This window comes from Oncorhynchus mykiss, chromosome 17, assembly GCF_013265735.2.
Source record: "Oncorhynchus mykiss isolate Arlee chromosome 17, USDA_OmykA_1.1, whole genome shotgun sequence".
Taxonomy (NCBI): domain Eukaryota; kingdom Metazoa; phylum Chordata; class Actinopteri; order Salmoniformes; family Salmonidae; genus Oncorhynchus; species Oncorhynchus mykiss.
In genome coordinates this window covers 45,100,993-45,121,354 of record NC_048581.1, presented here as the reverse complement: position 1 = coordinate 45,121,354, position 20,362 = coordinate 45,100,993, and the positions used below count along the sequence as shown (strand labels likewise).

At 41.2% G+C, this 20,362-nt stretch overlaps 1 protein-coding gene across 3 annotated transcripts in view; it reads left to right on the top strand.

The window, feature by feature from the left end:
• Positions 1-20,362, top strand: part of LOC110493950 (histone deacetylase 7) — an 87,895-nt gene that overhangs the window by 59,598 nt on the left and 7,935 nt on the right. For all 3 annotated transcript variants that reach the window (XM_036949967.1, XM_021568570.2, XM_021568572.2), the window contains 4 exons: positions 238-325; positions 643-762; positions 2,111-2,208; positions 19,559-19,677. In XM_036949967.1, coding sequence (XP_036805862.1) covers positions 238-325; positions 643-762; positions 2,111-2,208; positions 19,559-19,677 — 425 coding nt within the window. The remainder of the gene's footprint in view (positions 1-237; positions 326-642; positions 763-2,110; positions 2,209-19,558; positions 19,678-20,362) is intronic.

Here is a 20,362-nt window from a genome sequence, read left to right as displayed (position 1 = left end):
ATCATTCATACATTGCCCCTTCGCCATTCACACCAAGCCTAAATATGAGTGCATGTCCAGTGAAACAAAGCATGTTTGACCCATTGGCACTAATATCCTCACATCACCTAGTGTGTGTATTGTGAGGACATTCTCTGAGATGCCCTCACATTACATTGGGTGTCTTTTGTCACGTTATGGGGACATGACCTCCTGTCCTGATTATGTCCTCATAAGTCCATATGTGTCTTTCCAAAGGGGTTTCTGCTTCTTCAACTCCGTGGCCATCGCAGCCAAGCAGCTCCAGCACAAACTCAGCATCAGCAAGATCCTCATTGTGGACTGGGTGAGAGATGACCGCCATCACTGGTCCACACATGAGAGCTTAACACTTGCTTACTTACACAACACACATATTGACCATACGCGTGGTGTCAACATTCACACTGATCTCTGCTTTTCACATGAGTCTGGGCCCGCCACGAGTCTGGGCGTTAACACAGACACAGACAGACACACACACACACACACGTTGGAACACATGCACACTTAAATACTACCTGGTTTGTAAAGACAAATAAGATGCAAACATCCAGAGCAAGTATGAGACTGGTCAAGCATACTACATATGATGACCCCTTGACCTGTATCCCCAATGTGCAGGATGTTCACCATGGCAACGGTACCCAGTCAGTGTTCTACAACGACTCCAGCGTGCTGTACATCTCCCTGCATCGCTATGACAATGGCAACTTCTTCCCCGGTAGCGGTAACCCAGCCGAGGTAAGTTAGGTTGGACGATCCACCACCATGTACATCATGCTCCCCCATCAAATGCATGATTGGTCTTTTCATGTGGGGGAAAAAAAGAAAACGTCTGAGCCAGCACAGAACGGATTGTGTCTGCCCAATAGTCTGAAACCCCTTTAGCGTTTGTTACTACCCACTCCATTCTCACCAAATAAGGAGGATAAAAAAAAGGGGATGTTTTACCATATTCTTCATCATGGGAGGATGGTCCATTAGATGCTATGCTGGCTTGGATGTGGCTTAGCCTTAAATGGCCCCTCGACCGCCACTGAGCTGTGTGGTAAACCTCTGGGGTCTCTGTGTCCCTCGACCACAACCCCGTGTACCTATATAACACACTAAGGGGTAGCATTGATGTCATCAGGGGTACCACAGAGAAACATCAGGGTACCCGTAATCCGCTCCAGCGTCTCTTAAACATGAAAGGAATAACAGAAAGGGGGGAGACGAAGAAAGGGGATGAAGTAGAGAAGAACAATGGAGAAAGAGAAAGAGAGGGAGAGTGACTAGTTGGCAGTGGATGGCGGAGCTCATGTGTTTTGAGTTTGCCCTGTGAACATCCCGTCTACCGAGAGAGAGTCAAGTCAGACACTCTGCAATGCACATCATCCTCACACACACGAACACACACACACACACACACACACACACACACACACAAAGGAAATTGCTGCAATTTGTTGCCAAGAGTGTGTCACTCAGAGTCCTCACTATCTCCTCACCATGACATTGAGCGATGGCGGAGGAGTTTCAAAAGCTAAATAGCCGTTAGCAGACATTTTTAAGGCTTACTCTCCTCTTAAGACCAGGGGATCAGTTAGTATGCCACCCCACGAACGTGAGGTCAAATCAGGGAGACATCCACCGGTGAAATATAGTCTCTCGCAACAGATGTTAACATTTGGTTCTGGGTGCGGAGATTATGTGAAATATAACTAGAAACTGAATATCGCCAAGTGCCGACTCAGGAATATACGTACGTCCCTGTAGTGTGTTAAAACTGGGACTTAATCTGGGTGTAGTTTTGTTGTTGCTGCGAGGGATTTATAAGCCGATTTGACAAATTGTATCAAAAATCAAAATAGTTGAGTTGATGGAGGCGTTGAATTAATGGCCAGCCGTCTTTCATTTGGAAATCGTAATCACTCCCATATGTCATTGAAATGTGACGCGGCTTTTCCTCAATTGTAACAAATGCGCATTTTTCAACAACCGTGCTGATACGTTTGTGAACATTTGATGCAAAATATCTCATGACCTTTCAACTCTCAGCACAACTTTCCATGAAGTGAGACATAACTCTTTCTCGCGCTCTGTCCAGGTTGGAGCAGGAGCAGGTGAGGGCTTCAATGTCAATGTGGCGTGGACGGGAGGCTTGGACCCTCCCATGGGCGACGCTGAATACCTGGCAGCATTCCGGTACAGTAGAGACACACACACCTAACCTACCTCACTTTGCCCAATTCACATTAAACTAAAATCACAGAAGATTATATTCTAGTCAAAGCCAGGGGTGCTCGCTAATGATTCATAGGGAGTCTTACCGAACCTCTTCACTCATCCTTGAAATAACAACAGACAGCTGTGACATAACAGACATGTATGTCATGTGTTCAGGTGTTATATTGTGGTGCGAGTTGGATGTTTGTGATGCCATCCAATCCATGGGGGAATTCATGAATGTACTGAGACCAGCGTACATTAATGAACATACTTTGCTGGTGTCAGACCATATGTGAAAACGTAATACATATTTTGAAAGCTGAGAAACAGCCCTTTCAAATGATATGACATGCAATCGCACCACATCAATCAAATGGTAATCAGTCAAGAAAAAACTCCTTTGAAAATGTGTATCTTTGTGTGTCTTTTCCCAAACCGCTGCCATTTACACAAATTCCTAATGAAGATAGAGAAAAACTTTGATTGATAATCTGAAATCAGAATTTAACTGGAATGACAAAATAAGGCATATAATAACAATAATTGGCTTTTAACTTAAATGTCTTCTTATATACATTCCACTAGGCCTATAGCCTAATACACAAAGAGTCAGAATTAAAAGCATGCAAGAAAGGGGAAATTACAATCTGAGCTACTGGGTGAAGACTAGAGCTGTGTTCGAATACCCATACTAACATACTGTATACTACATACTTAATGAGTATATACAACATACTATTAGTTCATTTTAGTATATTGTAAACGAATGGTATTGTTTCAGTTGAGCATACTAGTGCTTCGCCTGTCTACCGGAAGTTGATGCTGTTGCTATGCAAACTCTTGCTAGCTTGTTAGCATGACAAATGACTAGCTAGACATTTTACGATTTCGTTTGTGTTCATAAATTCAATCTGGAGTGCCACAGTGCGCTCTGGGCGTTCGTAAATCCAGAGAGTGGACAGATTGTCCTTTTGTAAAAACAATTCTCGGAGCATTCAGAGAGCACACTGGACACTCTGGCCGAGGAGTAGGGTTGATCCGAGCGTTCAACGGCAGTCAAGCACCCAAGCTATCTGAGTAACGTTGGCTAGTTACTTCCAGACACAAATGAGAGAACACCTCACTCTGACCATTTTACTCCCCCTAGCAGAGCTGGTTAGGCTGTTTTCATGTTATACAGAGTGTTGGAGACTGTAACTGTGCTGCTGGCAACAATTTAATTACGCTTTTTTTGCCCATGTTTACTGACACCGGCCATATTCTGCGCAAGAGTGCTCTGAAATCGGAGTAGATAGCCAGAATTAACTATGTCCATTGAAACGCACAACGACTATACCACTTAGCTAAGAATGATGTGAATAATCAAGTCAATAAATGTTGTTTAGTTAGTTAGCAGATAGTTAATATGCTTCCTGGCAAGTTCGATGTATTAGTAGCCAACTAACGTTAGGTAACTAGCTAACATGCTGGAACATACTGCAGTAATGCTATGCGGTTTGTAAGGATAACGTAGCTAACAAATTGTCAGCCAACATAAGTCAGATGTTTACATACACCTTAGCCAAATGCATTTAAACTCAGTTTTTCACAATTCCTGGCATTTAATCCTAGTAAAAAATCCCTGTTTTAGGTCAGTTAGGATCACAACTTTATTTTAAGAATGTGAAATGTCAGAATAATAGTAGAGAGAATTATTTTTTTCAGCTTTTAGTTCTTTCATCACATTCCTAGTGGGTCAGAAGATTACATACACTTAATTAGTATTTGGTAGAATTGCCTTTAAATTGTTTAACTTGGGTCAAACATTTCGGCTAGCCTTCCACAAGCTTCCCACAATAAGTATGGTGAATTTTGGCCCATTCGTCCTGACAGAGCTGGTGTGACTAAGTCAGGTTTGTAAGCCTCCTTGCTTGCACACGCTTTTTCAGTTCTGCCCACAAATTTTCTGTGGGATTGAGGTCAGAGCTTTGTGATGGCCACTCCAATAACTTGACTTTCTTATCATTAAGCCATTTTGCCACAACTTTGTAAGTATACTTGGGGTCATTGTCCATTTGAAAGAGCCAATTGCAACCAAGCTTTAACTTCTTGACTGATGTCTTGAGATGTTGCTTCAATATATCCACATCATTTTCCTACCTCATGATGCCATCTATTTTGTGAAGTGCACCAGTCCCTCCAGCAGCAAAGCACCCCCACAACATGATGCTGCCACCACCGTGCTTCACGGTCGGGATGGTGTTCTTCTGCTTGCAAGCCTCCACCTTTTTCCTCCAAACATAACGATGGCCATCATGGCCAAACAGTTCTATTTTAGTTTCATCAGACCAGAGGACATTTCTCCAAAAAGTACGATCTTTGTCCCTATGTGCACTTGCAAACCGTAGTCTGGCTTTTTTATGACGGTTTTGGAGCAGTGGCTTCTTCCTTGCTGAGCGGCCTTTCAAGTTATGTCGATATAGGACTCATTTTACTGTGGATATAGATACTTTTGCATCTGTTTTCTCCAGCATCTTCACAAGGTCCTTTGCTGTTGTTCTGGGATTGATTTGCACTTTTTGCTCCAAAGTACATTCATCTCTTGGAGACAGAACGCGTCTCCTTCCTGAGCGGTATGATGGCTGCGTGGTCCCATGGTGTTTATACTTGCATACTATTGTTTGTACAGATGAACGTGGTACCTTCAGGAGTTTGGAAATTGCTCCTAAGGATGAACCAGACAAGGTAGTCCTTGAAATACATCCACAGGTACACCTCCAATCGACTCAAATTATGTTAATTATCCTATCAGGATCTTCTAAAGCCATGACATAATTTTCTGGAATTATTCTGGAATTTGCCAAGCTGTTTAAAGGCATATATTTTTTATTTTAGCCCCTTTTCTCCCCAATTTCATGGTATCCAATTGTTGTTAGTAATTACTATCTTGTCTCATCGCTACAACTCCCGTACGGGCTCGGGAGAAATGAATGTCGAAAGCCATGCGTCCTCCGAAACACAACCCAACCAAGCCGCACTGCTTCTTAACACAGTGCGCCTCCAACCCAGAAGCCAGCCGCACCAATGTGTCGGAGGAAACACCGTGCACCTGGCTACCTTGGTTAGCGTGCACTGCGCCTTGCCTGCCACAGGAGTCGCTGGTGCGCGATGAGACAAGGATATCCCTACCGGCCAAACCCTCCCTAACCCGGACAACGCTAGGCCAATTGTGCGTCGTCCCACGGACCTCCCGGTCGCGGCTGGCTGCGACAGAGCCTGTGTACTGTCTTTTATTTATTTATTAGTATTTTTTTTAAATGTAGGGTGTAGTTCAGCTTTAATATTGCAGATAGATCGTAGCTTCCATTAATGTAATTGTCTGCATTATTTCCAATACCCCATATTTTTTTGTAAATATATATATAACACACATGCACACTGTACACATACATATAAATACACACACACACACACACATATACAGTGCCTTGCGAAAGTATTCGCCCCCTTGAACTTTGCGACCTTTTGCCATATTTCAGGCTTCAAACATAAAGATATAAAAACTGTAAAACTTCACTTTTTGTGAAGAATCAACAACAAGTGGGACACAATCATGAAGTGGAACGACATTTATTGGATATTTCAAACTTTTTTAACAAATCAAAAACTGAAAAATTGGGCGTGCAAAATTATTCAGCCCCCTTAAGTTAATACTTTGTAGCGCCACCTTTTGCTGCGATTACAGCTGTAAGTCGCTTGGGGTATGTCTCTATCAGTTTTGCACATCGAGAGACTGACATTTTTTCCCATTCCTCCTTGCAAAACAGCTCGAGCTCAGTGAGGTTGGATGGAGAGCATTTGTGAACAGCAGTTTTCAGTTCTTTCCACAGATTCTCGATTGGATTCAGGTCTGGACTTTGACTTGGCCATTCTAACACCTGGATATGTTTATTTTTGAACCATTCCATTGTAGATTTTGCTTTATGTTTTGGATCATTGTCTTGTTGGAAGACAAATCTCCGTCCCAGTCTCAGGTCTTTTGCAGACTCCATCAGGTTTTCTTCCAGAATGGTCCTGTATTTGGCTCCATCCATCTTCCCATCAATTTTAACCATCTTCCCTGTCCCTGCTGAAGAAAAGCAGGCCCAAACCATGATGCTGCCACCACCATGTTTGACAGTGGGGATGGTGTGTTCAGGGTGATGAGCTGTGTTGCTTTTACGCCAAACATAACGTTTTGCATTGTTGCCAAAAAGTTCAATTTTGGTTTCATCTGACCAGAGCACCTTCTTCCACATGTTTGGTGTGTCTCCCAGGTGGCTTGTGGCAAACTTTAAACAACACTTTTTATGGATATCTTTAAGAAATGGCTTTCTTCTTGCCACTCTTCCATAAAGGCCAGATTTGTGCAATATACGACTGATTGTTGTCCTATGGACAGAGTCTCCCACCTCAGCTGTAGATCTCTGCAGTTCATCCAGAGTGATCATGGGCCTCTTGGCTGCATCTCTGATCAGTCTTCTCCTTGTATGAGCTGAAAGTTTAGAGGGACGGCCAGGTCTTGGTAGATTTGCAGTGGTCTGATACTCCTTCCATTTCAATATTATCGCTTGCACAGTGCTCCTTGGGATGTTTAAAGCTTGAGAAATCTTTTTGTATCCAAATCCGTCTTTAAACTTCTTCACAACAGTATCTCGGACCTGCCTGGTGTGTTCCTTGTTCTTCATGATGCTCTCTGCGCTTTTGACGGACCTCTGAGACTATCACAGTGCAGGTGCATTTATACGGAGACTTGATTACACACAGGTGGATTGTATTTAGCATCATTAGTCATTTAGGTCAACATTGGATCATTCAGAGATCCTCACTGAACTTCTGGAGAGAGTTTGCTGCACTGAAAGTAAAGGGGCTGAATAATTTTGCACGCCCAATTTTTCAGTTTTTGATTTGTTAAAAAAGTTTGAAATATCCAATAAATGTTGTTACACTTCATGATTGTGTCCCAATTGTTGTTGATTCTTCACAAAAAAATACAGTTTTATATCTTTTTGTTTGAAGCCTGAAATGTGGCAAAAGTTCGCAAAGTTCAAGGGGGCCGAATACTTTCGCAAGGCACTGTACAGTTTAAGTCGGAAGTTTACATACACCTAGGTTGGAGTCATTAAAACGAGTTTTTCCCAGAGGTTCGAAATTTGGATTTTGGAGTCTTCCAGTTCAACCTATAGAAAACACAAAGGCACATCATAAGTTCAGGCAATTGTGGTCACTTTTCCAATCATTAGATGTGATATGCGAGGATAAATGTATCCTTGTTAATGTTTTTAAACATGTGTTTATGTCATTCACAAAGGAGGACAATTTAATTCTGTGTTAAGAAAGTGAGGGATGCTTTTTCCTTTCCATCCTAAACTCCTGCACTTCTATGAGAAGCATTGGAAGCTCTACAAAACAGAATTGTTCGATTTAGTAATAAATACACATGAAAGGCCATTTCAACTGGGGAACACATTGCTTTTTTGGAGAAACAGCCTCATAAATGAAAGAATTTAAGGACATTATATTCATTATCCACCCTAGTGATTCAAGATGAAGGACATGCATCTCATCAGTACATTTCCATCATGTCATTCTCAACATATCTCTAATGATAGCAAAGTTACAATCTTTCCCTTTATTTACACTCTCTGTGTGATTTTTCGTTGGAGTCCTGTGTCGCCATGACTATGACAGGCTAGCTTGACTGGAGCTAACATTAGCCGATGTTAGCTTCTATACCAATAGAGATTTATAAATGAATTAAACTTTCAAAACATCATAAAAAAGAACAACAATAATATCATTACACTCCGCTTAACTTGGTGTTTTATATCATATGCTTTATAACTCACTCACCATGAAGATAGTTTAAAATAAATGTGTTTATCTGGTGCTTCTCTCTTCAATTTTCAGTTGGCTCTTTCAATAAACTGGCAAGAGCACAAGAAGCAAGTGTTGTCAACTATTTTTCATGGAAAATCGCTATTTGCTGTTTGTTTTGTCGCTAGAAGTCGCTAGATTACGTTTTGCCAGAGCTGCGATGACATCAGCCAATTTAACTTGCTGTGGCACAGCTGCCATTAAAACCATATAAACTCTTTGTGCCAAAACTCCCCAAAGGCAGCCTGAAAAGTAGCCAGTAAAGGGATGGGGTTTGAAAACGTGTTAAATATAGCGACAAAGTCACTAAATTGGCAACACTGTACTAGAGTGAGCTGCTCCCTCTGTGGGCCGAAACAAGCATAACATCCCTTGACTATAAATACGTGCAGAATATTAGGCTACTGTACTATCTACAGTACCTTCAGAAAATATTTATACCTCTTAACCTACTCCACATTTTGTGTGTTACAGCCTGAATTCAAAATGGATTAAATAGATTTTTTGTCTCACCCTTCGACGGTACACACAATACTCCATAATGACAAAATGAGACATGTTTTTAGAAATGTTTGCAAATGTATTGAAAATAAAATACTTTTTTTTTTACATAAGTATTCACATCCCTGAGTCAATACTTTGTAGAAGCACATTTGGCAGTGATTACAGCTGTGAGTCTTTATTGGTAAGTTTCGAAGAACTTTCCACACCTGGATTTTGCAAAATTTGCCCATTGTTCTTTTCAAAATTCTTCAAGCTCTGTCAAATTGGTTGTTGATAATTGCTAGAAAACCATTTTCAAGTCTTGTCATAGATTTTCAAGTAGATTTCAGTCAAAACTGTAACTTGGCCACACAGGAACATTCACTGACTTCTTGGTAAACAACTCCAGTGCACATTTGGCCTTGTGTTTTAGGTTATTGTCCTGCTGAAAATGTCTAGTGGAAAGCAAACTGAACCAGGTTTTCTTCTAGGATTTTCCTGTACTTAGCTCCATTCAGTTTATTTTTTATCCTGAAAAACTGGCCAGTCCTTTACAATTACAAGCACACCCATAACATGATGCAGCTACCACTATGCTTGAAAATATGGAGAGTGGTACTCAGTAATGCGTTATATTGGACTTCCCCCAAACGTAACACTTTGTATTCAGGTCAAAAAGTGAATTGCTTTGCCACATTTTTTGCAATACTACTTTTGCAAACAGGATGCATGTTTGGGAGTTTTTTAAATTCTGTACAGGCTTTCTTCTTTTCACTCTCACAATTAGGTTAATATTGTGGAGCAACTAGAATGTTGTTGATTCATCCTCAGATTGTTCCTATCACAGCTTTTAAACTGTAACTTTTAAAGTCACCATTGTCCTTCCTCTCCGGCAACTGAGTCAGGAAAGACGCCTGCATCTTTGTAGTGACAAGGTGTATTAAGAACTTCACAATGCTCAAAGGGATATTCCATGTCTGCTCAATAGGTGCCCATATTTGTGAGGCATTGGAAAACCTCCCTAGTCTTTGTGGTTGAATCTGTGTTTGATATGCACTGCTCAACTAAGCACAAGAGCAAGGGGTCCAGAGATGAGGTAGTCATTCAAAAATCATATTAAACACTATTATTGCACACCGAGTCAGTCCATACAACTAATTATGTGACTTGTTAAGCAAACGTTTACTCCTGAACTTATTTAGGCATGCCATTAAAAAAGGGTTGAATACGTATTGACTGAAGACATTTCAGCTTTTCATTTTTAATTAATTTGTTAAAAGAAATTTGAAAAACATAATTCCACTTTGACATTATGGGATATTGTGTGTAGGCTAGTGACAAAAAGTATATACATTTAATCAATTTTAAATTCAGGCTGTAACACAAAATGTGGGAAACGTCAAGGGGTGTGAATACTTTCTGAGTCTCACATTCTCCCATATGTCTGGTTGGCAACACAGGGGACCCAAACATGAGCAAGAAACGGTATTACCATTTTTCACAGCAACTATTTCCCTTTTTCTCTGATGTTACAGACAAACTTGGACCAACAATAGTAGCCTAACAATAGAGGCCTGACTTTATCAGAAACTTGCTCACAGATGTATATAAACACATCAATACCAGCCAACCTCTTTTGACCTCAGTGGGTCTATTTATGTAAGGGAGTGTGTACACGTATTACTATAAAATGGGTTTCCATGGCCGAGCAGCCGCACACAAGCCTAAGATCACCATGCGCAATACCTAGCATCGGCTGGAGTGGTGTGAAGCTCGCCGCCATTGGACTCTGGAGCAGTGGAAACGCGTTCTCTGGAGTGATGAATCACGCTTCAACATTTGGAAGTCCGACGGACTAATCTGGGTTTGGCGGATGCCGGGAGAACTGCCCCAATGCATAGCGTCAACTGTAAAGTTTGGTGGAGGAGGAATAATGGTCCCTTAGTTCCAGTGAAGGGAAATCTTAACACTACAGCATACAATGGCATTCTAGGTGATTCTGTGCTTCCAACTTTGTGGCAACAGTTTAGAGAAGGCCCTTTTCTGTTTTAGCGTGACAATGCCCCCGTGCATAAAGCGAGGTCCATACAGACATGTTTTTTTCGAGGTCAGTGTGGAAGAACTTGACTTGTCTGAACAGAGCCCTGAACACCTTTGGGATAAATTGGAACGCCGACTGTGAGCCAGTTGTAATAGCCCAACATCATTGCCTGACCTCACTGATGCTCGTGGCTGAATGGAAGCAAATGACAAGATCTAAATCAAATCAAACTTATTTGCCACATGCTCCGAATACAACAAGTGTAGACTTTACCGTGAAATGCTTACTTACAAGCCCTTAACCAACGGTGCAGTTCAAGAAGAAGAAAATATTTACCAACTAAGCTAAAATAAAAAAAGTAATAATAAAAGTAACACAATAAGAATAACAATAAATAGGCTTTATACAGGGGGTGCCGGTACTGAGTCAGTGTGCAGGGGTACATGCTTGTTGAGGTAATCTGTACATGTAGGTTGGGGCGAAGTGACTATGCATAGGTCACACACAAACAGAGAGTAGCAGCAGTGTACAAGAGGGAGGGAGGGGCTCAATGTAAATTGTCCGGTGGCGATATTGATGAATTGTTCAGCAGTCAAATTACTTGTGGGTAGAAGCTGTTGAGGAGCCTTTTGGTCCTAGGGGGAAATCCTTCCCAGAAAAGGGGAGGCTGTTATAGCAGCAAAGGGGAGAACAACTCCATATTAATGCCCATGATTCTGGAACGAGATGTTTGACGAACAGGTGTCCATATACTTTTGGTCATGTAGTGTATGAGTACATTTTTTTAAGGATTTGCGTAACTTCAAAATAAGTCATATAAAAAGTAGCTCTTCAATCCATTCAATTTGAGTTGAGACATGTTGGATCTACACATGTTTTGAGACACGGGCAATGTTATGCAATTTATTTAATTTAGGAAATATTTAAATAACAGATGCTGTATAATAAGCAGAAAAAGGCAAAGAAGCTGAACAGCAATGATGACAGTGAACCACATTGTTCTTCATTGAAAAAAGCACATTTATGCTAGGTATGCAAGAGAGCTACTAAAAACTCACTATATGAATACTATAGAGATTTTGATTAATGATAATACTATACAAGTACTATTGAGTATTATTACAGAAAACATCTGGCAGGAAATCTTGTAAGAATATTATATAGGGAGAGAGATATTATAGGACGCTATAAGCCTATAATATCCTATAGGAATACCATAGTTATTTTCTGTAAGGGGGGGCACAGAATATTCTCGTCCTAGTCCATTGTGAATTGATGCTACAGTTTATTTAATAGCACAGGCTACAGTAACGAGCAGTAAGCGGTGGAGTGTTGACAGTCAACATTGTTGACAGGAGCCTAGGATACTAAATTGTATTGCATGTGTGAGGCACATTCTCAATTAGCATGATATAGCCTAGTCCTACAGTTGATATGGCCTTATACAGTAGGACTGAATCATTTCGATATTTTCAATTGAATGTTTCTTAGGTAAATGGACAAGAGACACTTTTTGGAAATAGGGATGGATACGAGCCGAATGGAGTATGTACTGCAGGTAGGCCTATTTTCATTATGAATAATGCCAAAGAATGATGGCAAAATCCTCACGAGTAGACCATTTAGAAACCGGTAACACTTTGTTTAAATAGTCCATCTGTAGATGCTCTACAGACTATCAGTAACATTTCAGCTAACTATCTACTAACCCTAGCCCTAACCTGAACCCTTATCCTAATCCTAAATTCAACCCTAGCCCTAACATTAACCCTTATTCTAAACCTAACCCTAACCTTAGCAAGCAGTTTCTTATTAACGGATAGTCATACTATCAACAAACTATCCGGACTATCCAAATAAAGTGTGACCTAGAAATATTTTATAGATAGGCTCCTTGGCTAATGCATGGCCAGGTTAAGAAATGCACGCAACTTGTTGCTGTTGAAACAGCTTTCGCTGTAATAGGCCTAGGGCACGGGTAGCCTACTGACAACGTGTTTTTTAATCACATTAAACAGAAAACAAGCAATTGTAACAGAAAAACAACTTAAATGTTTCTAAATAGGGTCAGCGGTATCAGTCATCTTTCATACCATGATGGGCTTATGGACATGTAGCCTACATGTGGGGTTTTGCGCATATCCAAAATAATAACAGTATCTGGCTAAAATAATTTGTCCGCTCGCATTTTGTGTTGGACAATGGCGCTGGCTTAACGGCTGCCGGAAATAGAGCCCATGGTGTAAATCCATGCCACTGTATGGAAGTGCGTCCCAATGTCTTTTTTTCTGTGCACCGCACTTTCCACTTCATTCAAGCCACAGCCCCTGAATGAATAGCTGCTCGGTTTGCAGCATAATGAACTTTGAGCGTTCCTGTCAGCGGTGTTGGCTCGCCACCAGGCCGTTAAACAGTATGTGAGGTCTGTATGGTGCATACACACACCGTGGGTGGGCCAAGCTCGTCAAACTCACGATGCTAACGGGTAAAGCCGTGCTGTACGGTTACAAGCTATCGGTTTCAACAGGCAGACGCTAGGCCCAATGTTTGCCCTTAGCATACTATGCTATTTGCTAACTATCTGAGAACCACTTAGGCAGTATAGTCTGTGTTGGTTCACTGGATGTATAAAAGGAAAAATTAAACTGGAAAATGTTCCTTAGTTCAAGTGTATGTTAACTAGCAACTCTACCTTCGTTTTGTGTACAGGTAGTTCCCAGTAATCTAGCATATCTCACGTAGTTATCAATACAGGTGTTTGTTACCTAGATGTTACCTACGACAGATGTTACCTCTTAACTTAGTAACTTTTTCGACTGTAATGTTTTCTTAGCTCTCAGTACAGGTGTATGTTACCAACAACCTTCTTTTTTTTTCTTTTTTTAACAGTATCTCTCAATACATGTAGATGTTACCTAGCAACTATCACGTAGTTTCCAGTAGCCTACATGTAGATGTTACCTAGCAACTGTTTCTTCTATGCCTATAGGCTATATCCTGGTGTGGAATTGGAAAATCCTAATGTAAAATCCCAGGAGTTCACCTTTAAAACACGTATTTACATGTGAAAATGATTTCACAGCGTTCCCCCCACCGTAATCCACCAACAAACACTGTAAAGCAATATATTGTCGACTCGGTGCAAGAAAGATCTCTGTGACTGAGCCACTTTTCAACTAGACTTCCTGTACAGCCAGACAAGATGCACCCAATTTGAAGAGTTTCTGCAATGGCCGTAAATGTAATAAGTACAGTGACTGGTTCCATTCTTCCTGCCATCTTTCTAATTTGATTCATATTCATGATTGAGATTTCAATCTCCCAGTTATAAGCATATGTATTGGTGCATAGACATGGACCGGTTCTGTTTATTTCACATCTTGCCATTCAGAGGCTGAGGGATCTTGGGTTGCCTCCAAAATGGCAACCTCTTCTGTATATTGTGTGTGTGTGTGTGTGTGTGTGTGTGTGTGTGTGTGTGTGTGTGTGTGTGTGTGTGTGTGTGTGTGTGTGTGTGTGTGTGTGTGTGTGTGTGTGTGTGTGTGTGTGTGTGTGTGTGTGTGTGTGTGTGTGTGTGTGAGGGGGGTGGGGTAAATAGCGTGTGTCAAAGGGGAAGGGGTAGATTCTGGTTGAAAAGGATTTGAAGTGGTTTGGGGGGATTTCGGTATAATCTGGTGGATTCCTTTGGAGTTGGGGGTAAAACGTGCTGTGTGTATGTGGTACTAGGCAGGAGGGTCAGGTAAAGGGGCTGTATGTGGGGGCGTAGGGGGTCAGTGGCAGGGGTTAGAATCTGATGAGGTAGTGTTTTTTTATGGGTGGAGGTTGATATAGCCTGGTGGATTTTTTGTTAAGCTTGGTGGGAGGGGGGTCGTACTTGTGAGTGTGCATTGAAGAGGAAGTGTGTGTGTTTGTTGGTGTGGTTGTGTGCGGGTGTGCACAACCATGTGTATCTGCGTGTATATGTGTGCGTGCACGTCTGTATGTATTTGTGCGTGTACACGTGCATGTACATTCATGTGTGTGTATGAGGAGGTGCACCCCCACAACACGGGCTGCAGGGTCTGGTAGTGCATGGCGGGGAAAAATGGAGGGGGGGGGGGGGGGGGGGTGGCGTGGGAGGGGTGCATTGTTAGGGAATCCAAAGACGGCGTAATTAAGCCCAATGGATACCAGATGGCTGGCTGTCAGTGACGTGAGAAGAGGGACGAGCCCCTAATGGGAACCAGCCGCCCGCCGAAACGCTTTGAACTGGCGGCCGGAGAGAGAGGGAAAGAGAGAGGAGAGAGAAGGAGGGAGGGAAAGAGAGAGGGGGGGAGGAGGGGAGGGACAGAAAGAGAGAGGAAGAGAGAAGGTGGAAGGAGAGAGGAGGAGGCAGGGACAGAGGGGTTGACAGAGGGGGGGATGGAGAGAGAAAGAGAGAAGGAGATGGCGGGGGAGAGAAAGAGGTAGCGAGAGGAATCACAGCATGGGCCGTGTGTGCTAGCTTAAATCACTAGCGGCAGCAGCAATGGGAGGAAAAGGAAGAAGGGAAGAGGAGGAGGAGGAGAAGAACAAGGGAAGCGGTCCCAGAAGATGAAAATAGAGAGTCTGTGCTGGCATCATCAACAAATACTCCCCTCTGGACATCACTCTCTCTTGGTCCTGATGGTTTTCATCTGTTTGGTAGCACTTTACATAAACTACATGCCAGCAAGGGCAAACTACTTTGGTAACCACGGTAACCAGAATGTATCCTAGTAGGTACTCAAGTATTACTTGCAACTGCATATAAGATACATAAAACAATTATTACATTTCAAGGAAGAGGCCAAATGTTCTTTTTAATGAAGTTTAGTGACTGTGTTTTCACACGAAATGTTATCAAACAGAGATATGTAAATGATGTGTAACGATCGTTGGGCTACATGGTATCTGTGCAACTTGATGTAATGTTTGTACATCTATTATGTGAGGCTGGAGTTAGAGCACCATGTGGTTAGCATTTCAAATTTCATCTACTTTTAATAAAAAAATTTAATATATATATATTAAACTTTATTTAACTACGCAAATCAGTTAAGAACAAATTCTTTAAAACAATGACAGCCTACCCCTGCCGACGCTGGGCCAATTGTGCGCTGCCCTAGGGGACTCCCAATCATAGCCAGTTTGGACACAGCCTGGATTCAAACCAGGGTATCGGTAGGGACGCCTCTAGCACTGAGATGCAGTGCTTTAGACCGCTGCACCACTCGGGACATTGTGTCACAATGGGTATGTTACCTAGGAGTTTGTTGAAACGGTTCAGACAGTTGGAATGATCAATGGTAGCCTGGTTCTGGATTTATTTGTGCTGTTTCTCAATGACCATAGGTGTTGGCAAGACCGCACAAACTTAGTTAGATCTGTGGAACATGGGGTTTAATTTGACCATGTCTCTTCAAAATGTTACCCAAATGTGACTTGGTAGTCAGTGATTTATTTGTGAATTGCCTTGTCATGTGGTCATACACATACTGTACATCTCTCCCAACCAAAAAATTTTACATCCCGCTTTACTCTTCAAGAGCATGTCATATACAGTAAGCAATAAAGCACAGCGTGTTTTTGTGTGTCATGAGAGGCTAGGGTGTGAAATAGGGTTGGGCGGTATCCAGATTTTCATATCGTCATACCGTCCTTCTTTCATCTCGGGATTTATGGTATTACCGGTTTAGTACACAAGGGGGCACCAGAGAAACGAACAGACAGGCAGAGAACGGAGAGGAGGATAAAAGTCAAGGCAATCAAGATAGCAACTTTGCCTTCTCAAACACGTCAGAAACTAACACAATAGGATGCCCCGTCACCGTATTAACTCAGCTATGTACCTAGATAGCAAGTGAAACTAGGGGTCATGTTAACACATAACACGTTCTGCGTTTTTCACGCCAGAAAAATATATAAAACGCATAAGAAATAGTTTGCTGTGTTTTGTAAACACAGATCTAAAATGCTTCTTATTGTCATTTCTGCTCGGCATCAGACTCATTTTGTGCTTCAGCTGCACTTCTAAACTCGGATGAGAATTCACAACTGGCTTTCTATCAGCAGACAGAGCTCAGACTGATGTGTAGCTACTTTTCTCCTGTACTTTTCTCAGTGTAGCCAGCCTATTTTTCTCTGGTAAAATGCTAAATAAAATGTACGCAAAACATTAGGAAATGTAGCTGGCTACATTATTTCTATGAAAAGCTTAAACATTAGACATATGAAGGCCATGCATAGTTTTTGACAAAAAAAAAGACCTTGCTTTTTCATTGTAAGCTCATCTACTTGTGTGGTTGCCAGCCAAATAGCATTGCACTTCTTTTGTCAGCTGATGAAAATGAAGATATATTATGTAACATATTTTCTGTGAAGTAAAACTATAGACTATAGTCGCACGTCCCTGATCACTCTATTGAAGCAGAAAAACACGATTGACTTTCAATTTAAAACATGACCCCATGTGACACAGCTTTACTCATCTGCTCCCGCTTTCTCCCATTGTGCTATTTACAAACAAACACGTGACTGGCTCAACTGTTCTGGGGAACTAAGTACGCTTCATAACGTAAATGAATAATACTAATAATAATGTGACAGGAGAAATAAGAACGCGATCTGCTTCATCTCCTAATGAATTGCACAAGTTGACTGCAGGTATTTACTTAAAAAATAGCTACAAATATTCAAATATATTGAAAAACTTCAAAGAAATAGTTACAACGGTATTGACGATATTGAAAAACTGTCCCGTGGCTATTTCCAAATACCCCGGTATAGAGTATATATGGTACAGTTGAAGTCGGACGTTTGCATACACCTTAGCCAAATACGGTTAAACTCAGTTTTTCATAATTCCTGACATTTAATCCTAGTAAAAATTCTCTGTTTTCGGTCAGTTAGGATTACCACTTTATTTTAAGAATGTGAAGTATCAAAATAATAGTAGAGAAAATGATTTATTTCAGCTTTTCTTTCTTTCATCACATTCACAGTGGGTCAGAAGTTTACATAAACTCAATTAGTATTTGGTAGCATTGCCTTTATAAATTGTTTAATTTGGGTCAAACAACTTTGGAAGTCTGCTTGGGGTCATTGTCCATTTGGAAGACCCATTTGCGACCAAGCTTTAACTTCCTGACTGATGTCTTTATGTTGCTTCAATATATCCACATACTTTTCCTTCCTCATGAAGCCATCTATTTTGTGAAGTGCACCAGTCCCTCCTGCAGTAAAGCACCCCCACAACATGATGCTGCCGCCCCCGTGCTTCACGGTTGGGATGGTGTTCTTCTGCTTGCAAGCCTCCCCCTTTTTCCTCCAAACAGAACGATGGTCATTATGGCCAAACAGTTCTATTTTTGTTTCATCAGACCAGAAGACAGACCACTGTGGATATAGATAATTTTGTACCTGTTTCCTCCAGCATCTTCACAAGGTCGTTTACTGTTGTTCTGTGATTGATTTACACTTTTCACTCCAAAGTATGTTCATCTCTAGGAGACAGATCACGTCTCCATTCTGAGCGGTATGACGGCTGCGTGGTCCCATGGTGTTTATACTTGCGTACTATTGTTTGTACAGATGAACGTGGTACCTTCAGACTTGTGGAGGTCTACAATTTTTTTTCTTATGTCTTGGCTGATTTCTTTTGATTTTCCTATGATGTCAAGCATAGAGGCACTGAGTTTGAAGGTAGGCCTTGAAGTACATGCACAGATACACCTCCAATTGACTCAAATTATATCAATTAGCCTATCAGAAGCTTCTAAAGCCATGCCATAATGTTCTGGAATTTTCCAAGCTGTTTAAAGGCACATTCAACTTAGTGCATGTAAACTTCTGACCCACTGGAATTGTGATTAAATAATGTCTGTTAACACTTTTTGGAAAATTACTTGTGTCCTGCACAAAGTAGATGCCCTAACCGACTTGCCAAAACTATAGTTTTGAAAATTGTGGTTGAAAAATTAGCTTTAGTGACTCCAACCTAAGTGTATGTAAACTTCCGACTTCAACTGTATACCGCCCAAGCCTGGTGTGAAATGTACAGTCAGTTAAAGGGTCAAAGTCACATATAGTATGCTATTCTCTTGTGACCCTGAAGAATCGTGTTAAGCTCTTGCTAGCAACTACATTCGTCTGTCACACAGGCTCAGAAATTACTTTCTCACGTGGATACATCCTCTCCTAATATCTAACTACTATTTGTGTGACACTTTCTAGGAATTTACTACGCCTAATGAATTTACTACGCCTAAACAAAACTTTTCCCTTTTAGCTGGCACAATAAGAATCAAGCTAGCTGGCTTTACTGGTTCACCATTGGTTTTAGCTCAGCCAATCCAAAACGGCTTGATTCAAATAGATATAAAATACAGTTAAAATGTGATTGTGAAGGTAAATTAATACCTTACTTTACCTTCTATGGATCTTACAGGTTGAAATTAACCTTCTAAACTGTTCTAAGAGCAACCTATTTCTACCTCATCCTCACTATCTTAAGAGTTCTACTTCGTCGATCAGACAGTTCTTTATTTCACAGGGTTTATTCATTAGTTTCGTCTGTATTTGTTCCTGACAAAGAGCAAACAGTGTCAGTCTTGGCTGATTTGATGTTTATGTCTGTGAGCAGGAAGCCACCCCACTGTGTATGATGATGTCATATCGTTGAGTCTACTTTGCCAGCTGAACTGAAAGGTGCTGATGCCTTTACCCTGCGGGAGGATGTTGCCCCTTAGGCAGATCTTACCCCTCCCTCCTGTTTTAAATGATTTTGAGACGATTTAGGAAAACGTACTAGTTTTGAGTGCTTGACCTACAACAGCGTTGAAGACTTGAACGACTCTTTCTTGTCAATGGGGTTTAATGGTCTGATTTCTCTCTCCTGTATGTCTCCAGGACTGTGGTGATGCCGATTGCCCACGAGTTCTCTCCTGACATGGTGCTGGTCTCATCTGGTTTCGATGCCGTCAAGGGACATCCGGCGCCGCTGGGGGGCTACAAAGTGTCGGCCAAGTGTAAGCTCACGAAACACCTCGTCAGTTCCTCACTGAATCACATGCAGGGACACGCATGCAAATAGACGTTGGAGCGTACGCACACACACATTCAAAAGTTCATGCGATCACACATTATGACATTTTTCTTGTAGTTGACAAGCATAGTTGAGACTTAATGGAAGTGTTTTTGTAAATACTAATCCTCTCCTAATATCTAACTACTTTATAACAATGCTTTATTTATTTTTTTACAGTACATACAGTATATTTATAGCTAGAGAGTTAGGGGAGTCAGAAATGTAACCGTGGTAAAATAAACTTGCCCAAATTGAGTAGCCTATGCTACAGTTTGTTTAAAGTAGTGTTCAATAATCACATGTTGGCAGCCACCTTTGATTCCTTGGTGTTTTCCCATGTCAAAGCAAATCAAAAGGATTGATGTAGCAAAGTACTCAAATTGTTCTCTATTATTGCTTTTATTCAAATGAGTTTTATCACCTGTGGGAATTTAAATACCAATCATTCAGATGGTTTATTTTCAAACTTTTCCCTTTTAGCTGGCACAATAAGAATCAAGCTAGCTGGCTTTACTGGTTCACCATTGGTTTTAGCTCAGCCAATCCAAAACGGCTTGATTCAAATAGATATAAAATACAGTTAAAATGTGATTGTGAAGGTAAATTAATACCTTACTTTACCTTCT